At 37.8% G+C, this 16,872-nt stretch overlaps 1 protein-coding gene across 1 annotated transcript in view; it reads right to left on the bottom strand.

Moving 5' to 3' along the window:
- Positions 1-16,872, bottom strand: part of MLIP (muscular LMNA interacting protein) — a 151,842-nt gene that overhangs the window by 117,663 nt on the left and 17,307 nt on the right. The window contains exon 4 of the mRNA XM_060021348.1: positions 9,105-10,664. Coding sequence (XP_059877331.1) covers positions 9,105-10,664 — 1,560 coding nt within the window. The remainder of the gene's footprint in view (positions 1-9,104; positions 10,665-16,872) is intronic.

Here is a 16,872-nt window from a genome sequence, read left to right as displayed (position 1 = left end):
ATTTTGAATAGAAGTGATATCAGCAATTTAACTCCATAATGGAAAAACTAGAAGGCTGTGCTCTTGATCTTAATTTCATTTTTTTAAACCTCATCACCCTTTCCTGCACTTTCTAATACAGTGATGTTAATGAATCAAATGATAAAACATTCTGAGTTTTCTTTTTTTTTTTTTTTTTTTTTGCAGTTCGCAGGCCTCTCACTGTTATGGCCTCTCCCATTGGACAGCACAGGCTCCGGACGCGCAGGCTCAGCGGCCATGGCTCACGGGCCTAGCCGCTCCACGGCATGTGGGATCCTCCCGGACCAGGGCACGAACCCATGTTCCCTGCATCAGCAGGCGGACTCTCAACCACTGCGCCACCAGGGAAGCCCAACATTCTGAGTTTTAAGTAAAACTCAGAGTAATCTAGTTCAGTTTTGGGAAGTATTTGGGGGAGAGGGTTGAGCGTGAGAAAGTTGTAGAAACCAGTATCATATACATAACCAAAGGCCCAGTTTTGATATTGTTCTGGGTCCCAAGCTGCTTAACTAAGCTCAAGGTTCCTCTCACTTCAAAAGCTCTCAGGCAACTTCCCCACTCGCCCAGAGCCAGCGGGAAACTGGCACACAGCTCCAGGCTGTCTTCGTCCCCTGGAAAGAAGACCAAAGGATCTACAGAAGAAGACATGGTAATCAAGTAAAATAAAACCTTGAATTTTATGGATGGGATTGGTGTACCCTCATTCAACAGGTGTGAGGAAGGTAAGAGGCTGGCACATTCATATTCCTTAGGAAGAAGTTCAAGTAGAAAAAAATCAAAATGCCAGACCTGGAAGAAGAAAGTCTCTGGTCCCTTCAAGATTTGAGCTTATCTACTGAAGCAGAATTCTGTAATTTTATAATTAATGACTAAAGTCATTAATTATAAGTCTCTCTATTGATCCAGCACTGCTATGGTCTCCAGAAAATAATGTATTTGGATAAGTACTAAAATAAAATGCCATCTCAGCATGTGGAATTAGAGCTGACATCTATGACTAGGCGAATAACATGCATTGCCTCATTTAATTTTGCAGAATCCCTATAACTAAAGAGTCATTAGGAAAAGAAGATGTGGTGAGCTCAGGTGACTCATCTAAGACCACAGCCCATAAAAAACAAACAGATTTGGGATCTAGGTCCATCTGGATCCAATATCCATGCTTCTCTATAAGATACTTTTTCCCAAGGAATATCTAAACAGACAAATAATGCAGAATAAAATATGTTATTAATACTCCACAATGGTTTGTGGATATTTAACTGTAGCAATAGTTGCAACAATAATAGATAACAATCACTACAAGCCAGGTACTCTTCTGAAACCTTAATGTGTATTATCTCATTTAGTTTTCACAACAAACCTATTATGTAGGTATTACATTATGTTTACCTTATATATGGAAACTAAAACAAACAGATGTTAAGAAACTTATCCAGGGTCACTAGCTACTAAATCATAGCTGGGATTTGGACAAGGGTGCTCCAGCTCAACAACTGTGATTTACCTGCCATATGCTCTTGCCTCTCCTTTCAGGATGCGTGATCATTTATAATGCTTGTTCTCCTATCCACAGCTGTCCTAAAGAATATAGTTGACGAAGCCTCTACAGAGCAATATCTTATTATAAATGTAATGCCATATAATCTTAGAATTAGAAGTGATATTGAAGGCAATCTGTTTCAACCCCCTCATCCAAGGCATCAATCTCTCTGATTCTCTGTTCAGGCACACCATGAACAATTGCCTACCTCCCAAGGCAGCACATTTAGGTCTAATTGTTAGAATTGGTACAAAATTCCCCTTTATATTGAGCCAAAATATGTTTCCTGCTAAGTTACTCCTATAGGACTTTGGTCCTCTTTTTCCCTGCTTGGACTAAAAGCTCTCTTCTGTGTGATAGTTATACTGCTGTTTCCACCTACCCCTTCCTTACTGATCCTCAGCTGAAGAATTTCACTATCCCTTTCCTCTGTCAATATTCCTTTAAATATTTTTAATTTAATTTTTATTTTATATTAGATTATAGTTGATTTACAATGTGTAAAAAAATGATACAAATGAACGTATTTATAAAACAGACTCACAGACTTCAAAAAAAAATTTATGGGGACTTCCCTGGTGGTGCAGTGGTTAAGAATCTGCCTGCCAGTGCAGGGGACACGGGTTTGAGCCCTGGTCCGGGAGGATCCCACATGCCACGGAGCAACTAAACCCGTGTGCCACAGCTACTGAGCCTGCACTTTAGAGCCGATGAGCCATAGTTACTGAGCCCACGTGCCACAGCTACTGAAGCCCACGCACCTAGAACCCATGCAATGCAACAAAAGAAGCCACTGCAATGAGAAGCCCGCACTCTGCAACGAAGAGTAGCCCCCACTGGCCACAACTAGAGAAAGCCCACACGCAGCAGTGAAGACCCTACATAGCCAAAAAATAAAAAAAAAATTAAAAATAAAATAAAAGAACATTTACATTTCTTCTAAAAACAAATAAAAAATAAAAATTTATGGTTACCAAAGTGGAAACGTGGGAAGAAGGATAAATTAGGAATTTGGGATTAACACACTATTATACATAAATTTTTTAAAGGTGTGTTTATCTAGATGTATTTTTAACACGAAGTAGAATATCATCATCACTGACATGATATTGACAATAAACTCAATTAATACAGTGAAGATGATACTCATTGGCATTGCCTCCTTGGTTTTTGTGGTGTGTTTAGAATACACAGAATGAAGTTGAGGTCATTTTATATTGTTGGATCACATTGTGTATGCTATTACCTAAAATTCCTAATCCTTTCATCTTTTTCTTAACATTTGTTGAAATTAACCTCTATCCTGTAGTTATGCTTTTTTCCTTCTAGATCCAAAAATAGTACTTTAAGTATTATCTCTATCCAATTTCACTGATTAGATTTGTCAGTCATTGTAAACTTCAAAGATAATAATTTTATATTATTTCATGAACCATTTTTTAGGCATATCATCTTTATCTTCATTCAAGTCACATACAAGGATAGGGAGCTCTTGCCTACTGCATTCTGCCAACCTGGTGGGCATCAATCCATCTTGTAAATTTATTTGGATACGGCAGTTCAACTAATAGATTCACTCAACAAAATATTATTGAGTATCTACTTTGTAACATGCATTGCTCTAAGTATTGGTGATTCAGCAGTAAACAAACACACAAAGCCTTTACTCTCTAGAGCTTACATCTTAATGAATTGAAACAAATAATAAACAAACAAATAAATAAGAAAGCAAAAGAAAAGCCATAGAGAGATAATAATATGCATAAAATTAAAATAAGGTGATGAGATAGACAGTGATCTCGAGGATGCTTTGGATTAAGCATTCAGAATTCACAGAAATATATCACTACTTCTCAAATATCTCTCCTTGTTCAAGATATCATGAAAGACATCACAAAAGCTAGAAGCTGGAAAGAATTCAATAAATGTCTTTTGCTGAAGAAAATGTCTGACTTCCAGTTATAACTGTTTTGGTAAACATTCACAACCTAAGAATTTGCCATAATTTTCAGAATTTACCTTCCATTTTTTGTGTTAAAAAAACAGCTTGCTTCTTTTTTCTGGTAAATCTCCTCTTTCCCATCATTTACAATACTTCTTTTGCAATAAAATTAGAAATTTCATGTGTTTTTTGAGATACGATTTATCTAGACCAGGAGATATGAACTTATTTAGAGCAACTAGTTGTCCTTTCTAGTTCTTCATCTATCTTGGGCTTTATGCATCTCTAAGACATATGTAGCCTTTCCTTCTCAGTCCAAACATCATTCTTGTTGCCATAAGAGATACTTTTTGTGTTCAGTATATTTCTTTTAGGTTCTCCTAACAATATCCAAATTTGGAGCATATTTCTTTTTTAGTATGTCAAGGCTTCCAGGTATGAAAGCAAATTCATTTGTTTCCCTTCCTTGGCTTAAAATTACAGATCACTCTAGTCACTGTAATTATAACTTAAATAATAAGAATAGGCTGGAATAGGCTGGAATAGGCTGGAATCACCATTAGCTAGTCATACAAGGTAGAACCGACCAGCCTGACTTTGAATCCAGCAAAAAATTCAGTGATAACTACTATATCTCTGCAATTTGCAATCTATGTTTTTAGTCATCTTTCCATAAATATCTGTTAAATATTCACTACATAACAGGTACAGGGCAAAGTTTAGGTTTAAAAAAGGAAATTGGGGCTTCCCTGGTGGTGCAGCGGTTGAGAGTCCGCCTGCCGATGCAGGGGACACGGGTTCGTGCCCTGGTCCGGGAAGATCCCACATGCCACGGAGCGGCTGGGCCTGTGAGCCATGGACGCTGAGCCTGTGCGTCCGGAGCCTGTGCTCTGCAACAGGAGAGGCCACAACAGTGAGAGGCCCGCGTACCGCAAAAAAAAAAAAAAAGGAAATTGTATTTTGTATGTAAGTTTATCAGAGCTAATTCTATTTATAGGCAGTGCTAGATATTGTAACATAAATCTTGGGTGTGAAGGTGGGGATAGCAAGAACACACCCTTCCCCTTCAGAAAATATTTCCCACCACTCTCCTCACCACCACCCCCATCACTGACACATAAAATTCACCACAGGCTCTAGTAATAAAGACCTATGAGATCTCAAAACAAACTGTACTATTTGCCTTGAGAATCAGGGATTTGAACTCATGGTTACACTTTAAGTACAGGTAAATGGCAGGACCTCAAATTACATAAACAACAAGACCCTGAGGAAGGGCCTGACCATACTCTCTCAAGAAGCATCACCTCCTTGGATGTCACCCTTTCAAAGAAACCTATCTCCGCCACCCAACATAAATTGGTGACAACCACCTCTTACCCTGCTATACTTTTCTCTATACTTATGATCTTCTAACATACAAGAAAATTTACTTATTGGGGAGGGGGAGGGTCGTGGACTGTTTCTCTTTCACTGTAGAATATAAATGTTCTTTTAGCAGGCATTTTTTGCAATTTTATTTGTTTCAGCATCTTCACAACTTTGAAACTTGTACATAATGAGCACTCAATACGTATTTATTTTACCAATGAGTGATTTTTTTTGAACTCAGATTGACCATTTTTGCTCATAGAGGTACATTTCATTCTGTTCCCAGATTATGTAAGGATCAGCAGAAATGGAGAAAGTCACATAGAGGCTTGTAACCACCAAGTTTTCAGTGTGATATACTTGGAAATGTTATGATGCCTTAAAAGAATGAGAGTTTATAAATAAAACATCAACTATAAAAGTTCATAAAATATCTAAAAGCTCCCAACTGATTCCCTAACCAATCAATGTGTCCATCTAGCTTTCAGGCCAGGACAGTGACACCACTGGAGCCCGCACAGAGCTTCAGACAATCATCATTGAGGGGCAAAATGTATGAGGTTTTGATGTAATGGCCATCCCAAATTTCCATCTGGAACATCATAATAACTCACTAGGAGAAAAATGTAAATTATAATGAAGGCAAAAGATATTGGGAACCCAAATACAACTCCATAGATTAATTTTCTGATATTCAGGTTTTCCCAAGGGGAAAAAGTGTCTCAGACAATATACACATTGATCAAAGAGCCATGGGAGCAACATTCAGGGAGACACCCATCCTGTCTAGGACCATGATTCTAATGTGAAATAATATTTTTCAACCATATCTGAAATCAAAATATAGCCGTTATACTAATAAAAGCAGATTCAGAACTTTAAGATTCTATCTATGAGAAAGAAACATCAAACATACCTTATACCTGAATTTAGCTCAGCCTAAGCTAGCTGTTCCAGTTCATTTTCATATCAAAGGACAGTAAGGCCAGACTTGGAACTAATATCTTTCAAGCATTGATGTTTTAATTTGATGGCTATCTGTATTCTAGGACCTCTTTCCTTTCAGGATCTGGCACTGAGTGAAGCTGATCTAAATCTGAAACTCTTTGACTTCAAAGAGGGTCCTGTGCTCAGATTAGCACCACAGTGGAACGAGCCAGACAAGAAACAGTCCCTAAAAGCATATAAATTCTTTGATATCCCAAAGCTTTTGTCTATTTCCTCCTATCAATCTATAAAGTAATCTTAGCAATTTAAACAAAACGAGTCAAACATCAAAAGAAACTGCGATAAGATTTATCTCTTCCAGTATCCAACAGTGTCCATTTTACTGAACTTTTTACACTCAAGGTACAATTCTTGCAAAGAATAGTTATATATATATATATATATATATATACACATACTGATTTTTTACCTACAGAGATAACAGCAAGAAGCAAGGAGGAAATAAATATGACAAATATGATATATATATGATAAATATGACAAATATGTCTCGAGAGAAACCAATTTTGCAAAAGTTATTATAAATTTTACCCATTATAAGAAACATTTTTTCTGTTCAAAGGAACAGATAAAAATGGATTAGTTATAATCATTCTCCATATTTTCATACATGTTCATCAAATTTAAGAAGCATTTCTACAAGTTGAACTTTATTAACTTGGATATAAAGAAAATAAGCAGAAAAAATAAAGCTAACACTGAAAATTCTTCAATATTGGGGGCAGTAAATGAGCTGGGGAGGAACAGGTCTTCAAAAAACTTGATTTTAGGGCAAAAAAGGACTTCATCAGAAGCCGCTCTGGGCTCACTCTTTTCCAACTCTCCAAAAATGGGACAAAACATGAACAAAACAGAGTGAACCACAAACAGAAACCCTCTAAGAAACCTGTGGAGTAACACTACTTTTCATAGAGGTAAAGAATAAGTGTAAGGCAGTATGGTTTAAGAGACAATTGCCAATAAATTCAGGAAAAAGTAATGTTTAGATCACCAGGGGTTTTTTTTCAATACATTACAAATGAATACCATAATCACACATATGTATTGAAAAGATAATCACCAGGTCATTTCACCTCAAATACATCATATTTTCAAACTTAGAGTTAGAGAGAAAGTTAGATTTCCTCCATCCCATTTGCTTTGAAGTTTAAAATACAAGGACTTAATAATCTTGAAAAATACATTTTAAAGTGATTCAAATATTATACAAATTGATAATTCTAATCATCATTTCATTCCTTCATAAGAATTAATAAATAAGGCTAAAATGATAATTAATATGAGTTATTGCTTTGTAGCAATAAATCTCAGTAATAAAGAACATGGCTTCAGGAATCAGTAGATTTCAATTAATATAAATGTCAGCTCTGCCAGTATAAGAAATGTAACCTGGGCAAGTTATTCACTGAACTACAGTTTCTTGGTATACAGAATGAAGAAAATAATATTACCAATCTCATATGGTCATGACAAAATTAACTAACACTGTCCCTGTTAATTAAATTTTAACTACTTTGCTTAACTACTAGGATAGTCCTTGACTCACAGAAAGTACTTGATATCTGTTACTGTAATTATCATTACTATCATCACTATTCGATGATAAGGCCAATCTTCTTACATGTCCACATATACTCCTCTGGGATCGTCTTCTGTATATTTGGTGGAGTTGTTTACCATTTCTGAAATGCCACCTGCTTTCCTCTTCATTAAGCTAAATCCTAAACATTTCCGACAGGCCTGACATTTATGATAACTTCCCTTACTAAACATATCCCATAATAATATTTCTCTTATACTGAATTCAGTGAACTCTTATACACAATCTGTATTACGTTATATTAATATTGCCTTATCCTTGTTTTCTAGCTTTACTATAGATTTAATAACTCTCTATAGCTTCTCCACATTATATATATGTATATGTTGTTTTGCTGAATAAAATATATTTTTAAGATAAAGGATTATTTTCCTTAAAAATAAAACACATCCACAAAAAAGCTAGCATGGTGGTGGGCATACAGTAGATGTCTAATGCATGCTTTTTAAGTTGAATTGTACTGTAACATATTAACAGCATCATGTGGGCTGTTTTATCTTTTCCATGGTAAGTTCATCATCCCAACAGTGACAGAGTTGAATACAATCTTCATGGAACCAACTTGGACACTCTAAAATGGTGTTAATTCAATGCACTGAACTGAAAATCCAAACCCCCTCCTAATACAGACACTTTCATAATTTTATTTCATTTATAGAATACTGACTGAACCCTAAGTGTCTAAACTCGATATCTTAAATTACATGAGAACAGTTGGGAAGCTGCTACACTCTAGGGCAGAGTTGCCTTCCTCCAGGAAAAAGGAACAATGAATGCTATGGGTAACTCCTTCAAATGTTTCCCTTCTCATATTAAAGTAAATGCTGATTTCACATCCTTCCTCAATGGGTCGCTTCAGAGCATTTAAAAGTCAATACTTCTCCTCTCTTAACTTTACTTCCCTCTACCCAGCCTGTCCACCCTTTCTGTATTTTATAATCATTAAGTATTCAGTGTTCATAATAAATCAAATAATTTTCACATACAAAGGAAATTTCTATTCTCTTTGCCCAACATATATATAGCTAAATCCATATTGATTTAGCTTGAGGTGTATGGAGAGCAATAAAGAAATCATCATGGTGGAAGGGGAAGAAAATTACTACTAATAAATAAATGCCAGTAAAGGAAATAGAAAGTTGTCAGATTGTCTGGGCAGTTATATGGGGCTTGATATATGATAATAGTCCATTTTACAGTAATCCTGTCTACTATTTTATCAGTACAGGATATTTTGATGGATAATAGGGTCCATGTTATTAAAGAATCAGAAATGTATCATATTCCCAAATTCCATCTAACTGCTCTAAATTCCATCTTCGGGATCAATAATATAACTTATATTATGCCTGGAAAAAAATGCCCTTGGAGCCACAGATATAAAAGGTTACCATAAGAGGATTTGCAACATCAAAGAGGCTTTCAGAAACATACACAATTTTAGACCATTTATAATTCATCTACGCATTCAAATATACCAAATCTTAGATCCCCTTGCACTATCTCCTTGTAGGAACAGAAAGAATATCATAATTGATGATTTTTCCCCTGAAAAAAAAATGATTCCGTATTTCAAAAGAAACATGCACCATGCAACGTGCAAAAAAAAAAAAAAATACCTTGTGTTTCTTATTTTCAGGGCCTGTTGACATGGACAATGCACAAGGTGAAATCAGCTCGTTGGTTCTTGTTAGAGAGATGGGAGGTGATGGGGATGAAACAGATGACCTGTGGTCAGATATGGAGCTTTCGGATTTCCCAAGTCTTGAAGGCAGGGTAAGATTTGGGTGCAGCGCTGAGGGACTGAGGTGGCGCACCTCGGTGGGCGGATTAGCACGAGGGAGAGCGGAGCACCCCAGTTGGGGAAGAGAGGCAGAGCCAGCGCTGGAGACAGGGTGTGGGGGAGGAGCTAAAGGTGTCTGCCCCGGGCCAGAGAGAGGTGCTGATGCTCTCTTGGATCTGTTTATCAGGTTTGAAAGAGCTGGGGAAGGATGGTAGCATTTCTCTGGAGAGGGGAGCCTGGCTCTTGGGTTGGTGGGAGGAGACACCGAAGACGATGCCGACGAGGCTAACGTAGAAGGATGTGGGGAAATATCCCTGGGCTTTCCTGGGCCCCTGAGGTCAGCATCCTGTCTGCCCTTGGAAAACAAAGGAGAAAAGCTTGGAGGGACAGGAGGCAGACCTGTAGAACTGGAGGTACTGGTTTGCAGCTGGGAAATCATTGGGCTGCTCTTTAAAGAAGTGGGGGATGGCGTTTTCTCTACATTCAAAGAAGCAAGGCTGCTACTGCCCTGTTTCGGGGGAGAAAGGGAGGATGCCAGAGGAAGGGGAACAGCTTTAGTGGAAAAAGGGAAGGGAAAGGATTGCTGGCTGAGATCAGAAACCTGGTTTTCCCTTTGCTCTGGAGACGCCGCTCGCAGGGAGCAACTTGAGAGGGATTTTTTAGGCGTAGGAGAGGTTTGTTTAATTTTTTGATCGAGTGTGAGGCTGGAAGAAGCCAGGGAGTTGAGAGAGAAGGTGGGACAGGATGCCGGGGAAAGGGGTCTTTGGTGAGAAGGGTTGGATTTGAGGATGGCAGTGAGGAGGGAAAGCCGGGAGGGCACTGGGGATTTCACCCCTGACGTTGAGAAGTTCCCGCTGGATGACACTTCGCTACAGACAGTGGAAGAAGAGCCGTGGAAAGGGGAGGGGAGGGGTTTGGGACTCGGAGAGAGTGAGTGCGTGACGATGCGGACCGGGATGTAGGAGGCTGAATTCGACTTCAGAGAAGCACCGGAGGGCAGCGAAGGAGAAGAGGTTCTCGGACTTTCTCTGGGACTAAGGACATGCGAGGTGACAGTCTTCTTGAGGACTTCAGACGTCAGGCCAGGTTTTTGCTGGACTGCATTTGGACTGGATGAGTGAGAACCTGATAATTGAGCGGGATGGGGGAACTGTGACGTCGAGGACGTGCCCTTCGGTGCAAAAAATGGTGCAGAGTGAGCGGAAGTTTGAAAGTACATGGCTGTTTCTTCCACCAGGGCCCCACTGACATCCAGCCTCCTCGGGTGGAACTCCTCCAGGACAGAGGCTCCGGCTAGGTCGACTGGGACAGGTGGTGTTTTCTGATTAGTTGGAGAAACAAAGGAGAAAGCAGGTGGTTTATAGGCAAGCTGCTCAGAGGCAGTGGGAGAAGTTAACTAGAGGAAAGAGAAACAGACAGGGTCATAGGACATCATTTGTGAAACTGTCAAAACATTCTTGTCACTTGTGCATTTATGCAAACAGTCTTATTAGTTTACACAAAAAGAGGCCCTTAAACCTCTGAGAAAATGGCAGAAATTCTGTTTTGCTAATGAGGCATTGCTTTGAATTTGAAATAAAATATAAATAAACAGTGAACTCTTAGATACTATATCTCTTTTATTCTCCAGAATGAACATCAATATAAAATTGTATTTGCATGTCTCCCTTTGGAAGATAATTCATTGACAAAAATCTAAAAGAGTTATCTTCTTTTGGAATTGTGTGATTTGAAAAGATTTAAATCACCGTCAATATAAATTTCAAAATGCACTTTGGAAAAGGAAATAGGTCTTCTTCCATTGCAAGAATATAAACCATAATATAATAATAATGACTACAATCCTTAAAAACTTTACCACACTTTGAATGTTAAAAATTCTAAAAACTTGGACTACTCCTACATATTGTAAACCTGAAAATAATGCCCAGAATTCAAAAGATGCAGTGCTTAACATCAACATAACTGTAATAAACTGAGAGACTGAAAGCCAAGGCTGAAACAGAGAGGGAGTTTTAGCTTATGAAAAATATTTTCCCTAATTACTTGCCAGAATGAACAGTTAATAAATGATGTGAGTTATGTTGGAAGGAATGAATAGATACTCTTTCATATGGAAAGAAGCCAGAGTACATTATCTGTTTTTTTTTTAATTGGAGTATAATTGCTTTACAATGTTGTGTTAGTTTCTGCTGTAAAATGAAGTGAATCGGCTATATGCATACCTATATCCCCTCCTTCTTGGACCTCCTTCCCACCCCTGCCTCCATCCCACCCATCTAGGTCATCACAGAGCACCGAGCTGAGCTCCCTGTGCTATAGAGCAGTTTCCCACTAGCTATCTATTTTACACATGGTAGTGTATTTATGTCAAACCTAATCTCCCAATTCATCCCACCCTCCCCTTCCCCCACTGTGTCCACATGTCTGTTCTCTACGTCTATGTCTCTATAGGTGCCCTGCAAATAGGTTCATCTAATCTGCCTGAAACAATGCAAGCCACCAATCCCACATCAAATAAAAAGAAAATAAAGAAATATTGTATCACTTTCAAGAGAAGCTAGGGAGAGCCTGTAAAATAACTGAGTAGCTCTATTCTTGCCCTATTTTTAAAATTATCCAGTACTTTAAGACAAGTACTGAAATTATAAATGATTCTAAAGCCAAATCTTTTAAACAGAGGTTTCCCTTTAAAATTATTGATTTGAGTCTATTGATCCATAAGAGAAAAGAAAATATTTGTACCTAATACAGAATTTAGGGAATATCTGTTATTCAAAATATTAATTTGTATTTGTTAAGTTATATACTTAATTTATTAAGTTATATATTAAGTTGTATAATATTATATACATTGCATTACATAGCAGAAAAGTGTACGACCATAATAATTAAACTTAGCAAGAGCTTCATTTATAAACTCAGTAAAAGATATTTCTTGATTTTGCTCTATAACATGTTAAGAAGGTGTTCATCAGACCTAATGCAAAGATTTTCACATCATAGAGTTTTGAGTTCTAAAAATATTTAAGACTGATAAATTCAAACAACTCACCCCAAACTTCTAAGTTTCTGAGCAAATGTACCCAAAATATTCTTCTCTTTTTATATGTAAATTCATTTGTGTATTTGCAACACAGAATTCTTGCCACATAAATTATTTTTGAATAATTTTGGCATGCAACCCAGAATATCTGAAAATCATCAATAATTGAAAATCAAACAATTCAATAAAATTGAAAAAGAAAGCTTAACAATTCCCTCACATAAGTTTTGCTTAAAAACAATTCGCTTATCCAGTATTTGTAAAACCAACTCTTGTGTTTAGCCATAAGTGAAAGGTCTTCTCTAATTGTTTCCTATGATTGGTCTGTCCTCATGGAAGGAATGAAGAAATTTCGAGGCTATGTACAGTCTCTTTGCATGCTATGCCATAGCTTTTGTTATAAAAAAATTGTAAATTAATAACAGCCACAAAAATTCCATTACCTTTTCAGTCATGTTTCCAAATAACTTCAGTTTATATAACAAACTCATTAATTCATCCTGATTATCTACCAAATTATCATGTTAAAATCTCAGGACTGTGATTTTGAGGGTCTCATCAGAGGAAAAGACTGTTCCCTTCAATTTCCCCAAGACTATGGCTTCTAATTACCAAACATTCTATTACATGAAGTCATATCTTACCTAATATAAGTAACTCTTAATTTTACTGTACTTTCTAATAGCTTATCATTGAAGAACTTCTAAGAAAAGTTCAAAGGGAAAGATTCTGAAAAGTCTAAGAATGTTTTTTATTATATTTTCCTATTTGATGTATTAATAAGCATTTGCAATATGTTTTTTTCTAATTTGATGTTATCCTAATTTATACTAATATAAAAATGTGGCACCATATTTTTATAAAATTTCCAGGAGAAGGGAATGCATTTTTTAATGAAAAAGATTCATTTTCCTGAGTTCCTCTTATTAATAACTTTAAAAAAAGAGCGAGTAAAGACATGAATGATTTTATGCAGGAAGAAAGGATGGATACCTGTCAAATGTTCAGTCAAGTAGCTCGAAATAGGCCCTTTATTTTAGCTCTTTCCTGTAAATCCCTTACTGATGATAATAAACTTCTCTGATGATGCCTACAAATTGTATCAATCTTTCCATCCTCTCCCATTAATAACCCCAGTTCTGTTCTCTAGGTTCTCTAATTCCTTCTCTCTCAAACCTGTTCTCTGTCTTCTCCACCATTTATTTCTAACCTGATATTTGTTGATGTCTTCGCTTCAGGCACCTCTCTAAAATCACCGCTGACTATGTTCTCCAATCCCCAGCCCTCTTCTGATTCCTTGAGCCCCCTTACCACATACCTCCTCCAAAATCATTTTCAGAACTCTCTTCTCCTAGAAAAACTATCCTGAGCTCTGAATACATTCACAGTAATCTCTGTAACAGAGGATGCTTACAATATTCTGCTCTCATCAAGTGGATGGTCTTAATCTTAAATCCATATTGGATCCTGCATAATAGAGGCTATCAGTTATTTTAACAACCAGTCTCTGTAGTATAGCTGCCTTGTCACTTTAGTCAATCTCAAATTAACTGCTTCTCAGCACTATTCACAGTAGCCAACACATGGAAGCAACCTCAATGTCCATAGACAGAGGAATGGATAAAGAAGATGTGGTATTATATACAAAGGAATACCACTCAGCCATAAAAAAGAATGAAATAATGGCATTTGCAGCAACATGGATATAACTAGAGATTATCATACTCAGTGAAGTAAGTCAGAAAGAGAAAGACAAATACCATATGATTTCACTTATATGTGGAATCTAAAATACGACACAAATGAACTTATCTATGAAACAGAAACAGACTCACAGAGATACAGAACAGACTTGCAGTTGCTAAGGGAGGGTGTTGGGGGAGGGATGGACTGGGAGGTTGGGATTAGCAGATGCAAACTATTATATATAGAGAGAATGGATAAACAATAAGGTCCCACTGTATAGCACAGGGAAATATATTCAGTATCCTATGGTAAACCATATGGAAAAGAATATTAAAAAAAAGAATGTATATATATGTGTAACAATCACTTTGCTGAAAAGTAGAAATTAACACAACATTGTAAATAAATTATAGTTCAATAATAAACAAATAAAATTAACTGCTTCTGTGTATATTCAGTTTTTCCTAATGTGTCCATGAGATTCCAAAACATCTGAATAAAAACGAAAATGTCTGATCTGCTGCCTGATGGTCTGAATAGTTCCCAAGATTTAAACCATGTTGGTCCATATAGTTGTGATCTTTCTCCTGAATCTGTACAGTTTCTGCAAGGCAGAAACTCCCGATTCTCCTTTGTCCTTGCATGCAATCATTACATTATAGCTCCTTGGCCTCCTAAACAAACCTGCTGATCTGTCCTCTTCTCACTGATGGACACTTGCAATGTGACTGAGCAGATTCTCAGCCTTTCTTACCTGAACAATTTAAGTCATCTTTTTGGTATTCCTATTTCTAGTTGCACCCAATTGCACCTATCTTCAGACTGACCTGTTAAAAATCTAATCAGGGCTTCCCTGGTGGCGCAGTGGTTGAGAGTCCGCCTGCCGATGCAGGAGACACGGGTTCGTGCCCCGGTCCGGGAGGATCCCACATGCCACGGAGCGGCTGGGCCCGTGAGCCATGGCCGCTGAGCCCGCGCGTCCGGAGCCTGTGCTCCGCAACGGGAGAGGCCACAGGAGTGAGAAGCCCACATACAGAAAAAAAAAAAAAATCTAATCAAAACACACCGATGCTCAAGATGTCACCAATACTTTCCCACATCTACCAAGAACTCAAGATTGTTCCTTCACAACAGAGCCCCTCTCCTCCTAGCCAGTCTCATCTCCCTCATCCCCTGCTATTTTGCATTTTAGGTTTTAGAAATACTTATTTAATCTCAACCTTCTTGCCAATATAGTCAACACTCTAGCCATCTTGTTCTTTTGCTAATCCACTTGGCAAATCATTATTCTTAAATCAATTATGCTCCTAGACCTAGTCTACTTAAAGCTGTTATTTTAAAAATATAATGGAACCCAGGGCCACTGCACTTGATTTAAGAACTTGTCCTGTACAAGGGCACCAGGTGAGAGTGGGGCTGAACTTTCCTACACTAAGCAGAGGGGGTACATTTTTCTAATTCACACATGGGCTGGGTAAGGCACTGTAAATTGGTGTCATCATAAACTTAAGGTCTATAGTCTCAGCTGGGCTGTGTACCACTCAGCTTTTGTGTGGGTCATTTGGGATTTTTTTTTTCTTTTCTTATATTTTGACCTCAGCTTCCTCTCCTGTTCTAAACAACAGCCTTCCACAAAGTTAGCACTCACTAACCCTTTTCCCAGAACCTCCCTCACTGTGTGCAACAGATAACTGAAATTCCTTTTCTCCAAGGAAAATTATGATTACTGGGAAAATTAAATTTTTTCTAGACCTATTCTTATCCCCTTTCCTTCATTCTAAAGAAAAATAATGTCTTTTCCCTTTTTAAGAGTAAATTTCCCTCTGTACTCTGAATCCCAGCAGCTCTTGCCTTCTCAGGGATCCCATTTCATTAACTATCCCCTGTATGCTATGTATTCATCCTTTTTCTTTTTTACTGGTTCTCTCATCCTAACATAAAGCAGAATACTTCCCATCATTAAAAAGATAATAATAACTATCATGTAGTAGACTGTAAAAATGTCCACATTTTTCTACTCTTTTCGTAAGAAAGGCAAAGTCCTTTTCCTCATTCACCCTTTAACCTCACCTAGCCATATGACTTGTTTTGACCAGTGGGATGTTAGCAAATGTGATACAAGACACAGTGGCTTGAAAAGCACTTGTGCATTGGGGCTTACTGGCTTGCTGAGTGCAGAGCATCACCACAATATAAATGAGCCCAGGCTAGTCCACTGGAAGATGCCAGACCACATCTCAGCTAACCAACCACCAGACAGCTAACCAGCCAGCAGCTGACCCAGCAGCCAATTGCAGACCCGTAAGTGAACCACAGCAAAGATCAGCCAAGCCTGACCCAGAGCTGCAGAACCACGCAGCTGAACACAGCCAAATTGTTGACCTGCGGATTTTTGAGCTAAATAGATGGTTGCTGTTTGAAAACACAATTTTGGTACTGTTTGTTAAGCAACAAAATCTAACTGATAAAAACACATGCACACACATGCACCAAGATCTGTGGTGCCTGTAAATGCCCTAGTTACAGGTCTATGTAGATTTCTTCTCAGCCACACCTTTCCCTACCATCACTGTGTTGATTTACTTACTTATTCTGGCCAACACACCCTAAAATGACTTCTCAAACAGCCGCCCCCACACAGACTGCCTTAATCCCCTCCTCTTAAATGTAGATGGAGACTGTGACTTGATTCTAGCTAATAGAACCTGGCAAAGGTGAAGGGATTTTGCAAATGTATTTAAGGTTCCTAATCAGGTGACTTTAACTTAATCAAATAAGAGATCCTCCTGAGTAGGCATGCCCTAATGCAATAGGGAAGAACAAATCTGACTCCATATTGGATGTGTTTCTTTTACTTTAACCTGTGTATCTA

The sequence above is a fragment of the Delphinus delphis genome, chromosome 10, assembly GCF_949987515.2.
Source record: "Delphinus delphis chromosome 10, mDelDel1.2, whole genome shotgun sequence".
In the NCBI taxonomy this organism is placed as follows: Eukaryota; Metazoa; Chordata; class Mammalia; order Artiodactyla; family Delphinidae; genus Delphinus; species Delphinus delphis.
This window is presented reverse-complemented; position numbering and strand designations above follow the sequence as displayed.